The 6,000-nt window shown below is 40.7% G+C and overlaps 1 protein-coding gene across 3 annotated transcripts in view; it reads left to right on the top strand.

Annotated features, from left to right (window-relative positions):
- KDM5A (lysine demethylase 5A) overlaps positions 1–6,000 on the top strand; it is a 110,869-nt gene continuing 104,869 nt past the window's right edge. Inside the window, exons 1-2 of one of the 3 annotated variants that reach the window (XM_036252915.1) lie at positions 1–533; positions 2,930–3,007. In XM_036252915.1, the coding sequence (XP_036108808.1) occupies positions 369–533; positions 2,930–3,007 (243 nt within the window). In that variant the 5' untranslated portion in view covers positions 1–368. The remainder of the gene's footprint in view (positions 534–2,929; positions 3,008–6,000) is intronic. The other 2 variants (XM_036252916.1, XM_036252917.1) reach the window with 2 other exon arrangements.

Raw genomic sequence — 6,000 nt, 5'->3', positions numbered from 1 at the left:
TTGAAGTCATCGGACAGCGCGGAACTTGCACGGACAAGGAGACAGGGACCAGCACCGAGCTGCCGGGAAAGAGAGGAAGGAGGGCGGTGCGGCGAGGCGTCGTGTCGCTGCGGAGGGATTCTGTTCTTGGGGCGGCGGAGGGATTTGACAGTACGTTAACTTCCGGAAAAGTCCTAGCCCTGTGAGGAAAAGCCCCGAAGGAAACAATAACAAACGAAGGAGGAAGCGATTCTGGGGTTCCTGTGTCGAGTGCTTCTCGTCCGAGAAGATGAGCGTCGGCCCCTGTCAGGGGACGTGAAATAGTTCGGTGGGCTTCAGCCGGCTTTTGTCCACCTGTTCCCCCCGCCGGGGGCCCCCTGGGTCTTGCCATGGCGGCCGTGGGGTCGGGGGGCTACGCGGCGGAGTTCGTGCCGCCCCCGGAGTGCCCGGTCTTTGAGCCCAGCTGGGAGGAGTTCACAGACCCGCTCAGCTTTATCGGCCGCATCCGGCCTCTGGCGGAGAAAACCGGCATCTGCAAAATCCGACCGCCCAAGGTACCGGCGTCTGAGGAGAGGGATGAGAGAGGGGGGAGTCGATACCCTGGCTTTAGTTTCCCTCTTCCGCGGCTTCTGTCGTTTCATAGTCCCCCTCTTTTACTTCTCAACAGCTGGGGGCTAAGTTTCGGAGTGTTTTTGCGTCGGTTTCTTTTGCGGTCTTCACGCACGCTGCTCCACACGAGAGGGGAGCCCCTGGGCCTTTCCGCTTAGAACTTGGGAACTGGTCTTTTTCTGCTTGGTTCGTGGGCAGGGGTAACAGGAGGCCGTGGGCCTTTCGTGGCCGTTGAGGTGTTTGAAGTCTTAGGGCATGGTCCGTCTTACAGCCCTTACTACCTACCGCCCAGTGCTGGAAACTGCTCTGTCGGCTATTTCTTTATCCGAGCCCCATTAATGTTTATTAATATGCAGGCCTCATCTCAGGGCTAAAGTTTCTTCAACAGTAATCTGAGCTCTAGTTGTCCCCCTAGGATGGTATCACCAAACAACAACCCCAGACTAATTACTACTGCAATGAAAAAGCCTTCCCTGGGGAAGGGAAGGAGCAGCATTTATTTATTTTTATTCTTACTTTTAAAATGTAGAGGTTTAGGAAGGATTTTTCAGTGATAGACGTGGAAGAAAAAAAATTGAAATCTTTTGATATAAGGAACGGTGGATCAAAGATTTACAAATCGCAGTTATTGCAAATAATTGGGTTTGCTTATACGTTAATTCCCTCAGTGGTTAAGGTAAAGATTGGGGAATTAATGCCCCAAGACACTGAGTGATTTGTTCAAGGTCAAAAGATTCTTTACCCATTAGACCAGTGCTTTTCAAATAATGTTCCTGGTGCGCCTGCACCAGGGTCAGCCGAATGCTTGTTAAAATGCAGATCGCTAGGCCTCATTCCCAGACCAGAATCAGTTTCAGATCTAGAATCTGCTTTTCTAGCAAGTACTTGCAGATGGTTCTTAATACACATTAAAGTTGTGATCCATTGCCTTAGTGCTTCTTAAAGGGGCACCTTGCTTTATGTTTTGTCTACTAATAATACAAATAAAATGTTAAGTACTGTTACCCATGTCGTGTTTTAAAAAGCATCTGCTCTCACCATATATTACCATGGTGATGTTCACCACAGTGAATAAAAAGAGTTTGGATGGGCAAGAGGAAAGAGGAGCTAATTTAGCACCTACGGATTATGTCAGTTAATATTCTTTGAAGCCCTAGTAGGTAAATAAAGTCTCATTTTACAGATGAGGCAAGTCTGGATCAAATGTATGATTTTGGGCAAAGTAGATTTTGAACCTAGATCCATCTGTTTGTTTCTAAAACCCCAGACATGCTGCTCACATTATGTTAAGTGAATTTGATTAAGATTATAGACTATCAATTGCAAGTAAAGCATTTACAGATAAATGCTATGGTGAGTGATACATGCATTGCCATCCTGCAAAAGTTTTAATTCTTTTTCTATAGAAATTAACCTAATATTGGCCAAACCTTAAGCACCTACAGTTTTTCCTAACCCACATTTTTATATATTCTATTACTTTAATGAAGTAGAAATTCTTTTCAAGGTTCCTTTTGGTAAAACAAAACACTTTTTTTTTTTTTATTTAAAAAATTGTTGAAATAATATACCCACTTTTTGTATGTCACCCTACTGAAAACTTAATTTCAATATAGGTGAGTTTCTTTAGTTTCCAAGTTAAGATAACATTTTTTGATTACTCAGGTTTTTAAACAGATTAACTATTATTTAGGCCAAATTGAGCTATGTTCTCTAGAACCCTACTTGCATTGTGCTATCTCATTTAGTTATACTACATCTTCAGTCTGGAAATTGTCTTTGTTCTGTGGGTTTGCTTACTTTTTCTTTAATATTTGGATGCCCAGAAGCTGGGCTTTGAACAAGATACTTATATAAAATAGACTGTAAGGTGCTATGTCACATTATACATGAATGAAAAAACATATTACCCAAATATGTAAGTACTTTAGAAATTACTTTTAAGCCTTTAGTTGTACTCTTTTTTGTTTCTTTCAAGTTCTGTTTTCTTTTTACTTTGTAAACCTGGATGTTTATTTGATATTGTATTGAAATACATGACTTCACTGCTTTCTACTTGAGTAATTGGGAAAAACATAATTGTGGGATATAAATAATGGTACTTGTGAGATTTGAGGATTTATAGGTAAAAATTTGATACTGAGAATACTAGAGATAAGTAATTGGAGACAAGTAATATTTTACCTAAAATATTACTTTTTCTGTCTCTATAATAAAGACTTATTTGTTGTTTTCTTGTCATCATGATTTGTGACAACTCATCCCCTAAATTAAGGGAAGGAATAATGCATTCCTTGTTTATATACTAATATGCTTAAAAAAAAAAAACCTTTCTATTTAGGATTGGCAACCTCCATTTGCATGTGAAGTAAAAAGCTTTCGTTTCACACCCAGAGTCCAGCGCCTGAATGAACTTGAAGTGAGTATTTATATTACCATTGCTGCTGCCGGATTCATTGAGCGGTTCATGTACCAGGGTTCAGAGTTAATGTTAATTGGGATTGAATGGAAGGAAGTTTCTGATTTAAAAAAAAAACTCTTTCGCCCTGGCCGGTTTGGCTCAGCGGTTAGAGCATCGGCCTGCAGTCCTGAGAGACCCGGGTTCGGTTTCCGCTAAGGGCACGTACCTCGGTTGCAGTTTGTCCCCGGCCCTGGTCGGTTGTGCAGGTGGCAACCACTCAATGTGTCCCTTCACATCGATGTTTCTCTCTCTCTGTTCCTCTCTCTCCCTCCCACTCTACCTGAACAAAAAATGGAAAAATGTCCTCTGGTGAGGATTAAAAAATTAAAAAAAAAACAAAAAACTCTTTCAAGTAGTTATTACTGTTTTTCCACTTAAATGGGATTATGGGAAATTATCTCTAGCCATATTTTTCATAGTTGAAATATCCAGCTTAGTTAGTTTCAGAACTATGGAATTTTCTTTTTAAGATTAAAAAAATTTTTTTTTTCTTTATTGATTTTTTTTTTTTTTTTTATCCTCACCCGAGGACATTTTCCCATTTTTTTGTTCAGGCAGAGTGGGAGGGAGAGAGAGGAACAGAGAGAGAGAGAGAAACATCGATGTGAAAGGAACACATCGAGTGGCTGCCACCCGCACGACCCAACCAGGGCCGGGGACAAACTGCAACCGAGGTACGCGCCCTTAGCGGGAACCGAACCCGGGTCTCTCAGGACTGCAGGTCGACGCTCTAACCGCTGAGCCAAACCGGCCAGGGCTCTTTATTGATTTTAGAGAGAGAGAGAGAGGAAGGGAGAGGGAGAGAGAAGTAGAAACATCGATTGGCCACCTTCTGCGTGCCCCTTACTGGGGATTTGGCCCACAACCTGGGCATGTATGTACCCTGACTGGGAATCGAGCTGGTGACCTCTTGGTGGTGTACAGGTCGATGCTCAACCATTGAGCCACAGCGGCCGGGCAGCTCTGCAATTCTTAAGTTGTACTTGCTTCAGCATTTATTTTACTAATTTTTTTGATTATTAATGTTGATAGATTGTCTCCTGTGGTCTTTGGAAAATAGTTTTTTAAAATTCTATCAAAACATTTTTCAGAGGTTTTTGGCGTTTTTTTTTTGGCTTTAACAGTACTTTTCCAAAAGAATAAATTTTTTTAATGTTTTTATTTGTTATTTTTGTTAATCCACACCCGAGGATATTTTTTCCTACTGATTTTTAGAGAGAGTGGAAGGGAGGGAGGGATTGGAAGAGAGAGAGAGAAGAGAAAAGGAGAAACATCTGTGTGAGAGACACACATTGACCAGTTGCCTCCTAAACTCACCCCGACCAGGGGTCAGGGTCAAACCTGCAAGTCAGGTATATACCCCTGACCAGGAATCGAACCTTCAACTCTTAGGTGCTTGGGCTGATGCTCTAATCACTGAGCAACACTCACCAGGGCCAGAAGAATACATTTTTAATTAATTTTTAAAATAAAATCTTTAATTAAAATTAACCTGGTTTATTAAGCTTTCCCTTTAAATATTACTAATCTCTCTATTTAAATAGTATTGTTCTTCTTTGCCAGATTTTCAGAAGATTTTTCAGTGTGCTAGAAAACTGTTTCAGCACACAAAAGAGAAATCTTAGCTAAAGCTTAATATGTCATACTGAGGCTTTTTTTTCCTTGATGCTCCTAAAACATTGTCTGAGGTTTTAATATATATCTTTTCCTTTAATCGCTTGTAATTAGGTGCTTGATAAAGGATCCTCATATCAGCGAGGTAGAGAGTTGGTGTACCTTAAGAAAGCATGTTATGTATAGATGAAATGGCAGAATACTTAGAAACAGAATAATTCAAACTAAATTTTCTGGCTAGCTTAAAGTTAAGCTAACTTCATCCAAAAAATTGCTTTGGTTGATAGTATGAGAACCATTCACATACATTAGAGTTAACATCTTTGCCTTAATGAATACAGTTTATTAGAAATATTTTGCTTCTTGCCTGGCTGGTGTGGATTGAGTGTCCTCCCATGGACTCAGGTCCTAGTTTGCTCCCCAGTCAGGGCACGTGCCCAGGTTGCGGGCTTGATCCCTGGTAGGGGGTGTGCAGCAGATAGCTGAGCGATGTTTCTCTCTGACAAAGATGTTTCTCTCTCTCTCTGAAAAACCAATAAAACATTTTTTAAAAAACTTTTTTATCTTTATTGTTGAGAGTAATACAAATGTTCCCCTTTTTACCCCATTGCCCTATTTCACCCACCTAGCCCCAGGTCATCACAACCCTACAGTCCGTGTCCACTGGTAATGCATATATGCATTATAAGATCTTTGGTCAGTCTCTTCCAACCACCCCTCCTTCCCATCGATCTGAGACTCCTCAGTCTGTTTTCATGCCTCTGCTTCTATTTTATTCATCAGTTTATTTGGTTTATCAGATTCCACATATATGTGAGATCATGTGATATTTATCTTTCTCTGAATGGCTTATTTTGCTTAGCATAATACCCTGCAGGTCCCTTCATGCTGTCTCAAAGGGTAACAGATTCTTCTTTTTTACAGCTGCATAGTATTCCATTGTGTAAATGTACCACAGCTTTTTTATCCACTCATCTACTGATGGAAACTTGAGCTGTTTCCAGATCTTAGCTATTGTGAATAGTGCTGCTATGAACATAGGGGTACATATATTCTTTCTGATTGGTGTTTAGGGATTCTTAGGATATATTCCTAAAAGCAGGATCCCTGGGTCAAATGTCTGTTCAATTTCTAATATTTTGAGGCAATTCCATACTGTTTTCCATAGTGGCTGTACCAGTCTGCATTCCCACCAGCAGTGTACTAGGGTTTCCTTTTCTCCACATCCTCACTAGCACTTGTTGTTTGTTGAATTAAAAACATACTTTAAAAACAGAAATATTTTGCTTCTTTATTATTAGCTTACTTTACAAGGTTGGACTAAGCAATAATGGAAA

The sequence above is a fragment of the Molossus molossus genome, unplaced genomic scaffold (genome assembly GCF_014108415.1).
Source record: "Molossus molossus isolate mMolMol1 unplaced genomic scaffold, mMolMol1.p scaffold_m16_p_10, whole genome shotgun sequence".
In the NCBI taxonomy this organism is placed as follows: Eukaryota; Metazoa; Chordata; class Mammalia; order Chiroptera; family Molossidae; genus Molossus; species Molossus molossus.
The sequence above is the reverse complement of the archived record's forward strand: the minus strand, read 5'-3'. Positions and strand labels throughout refer to the sequence as shown.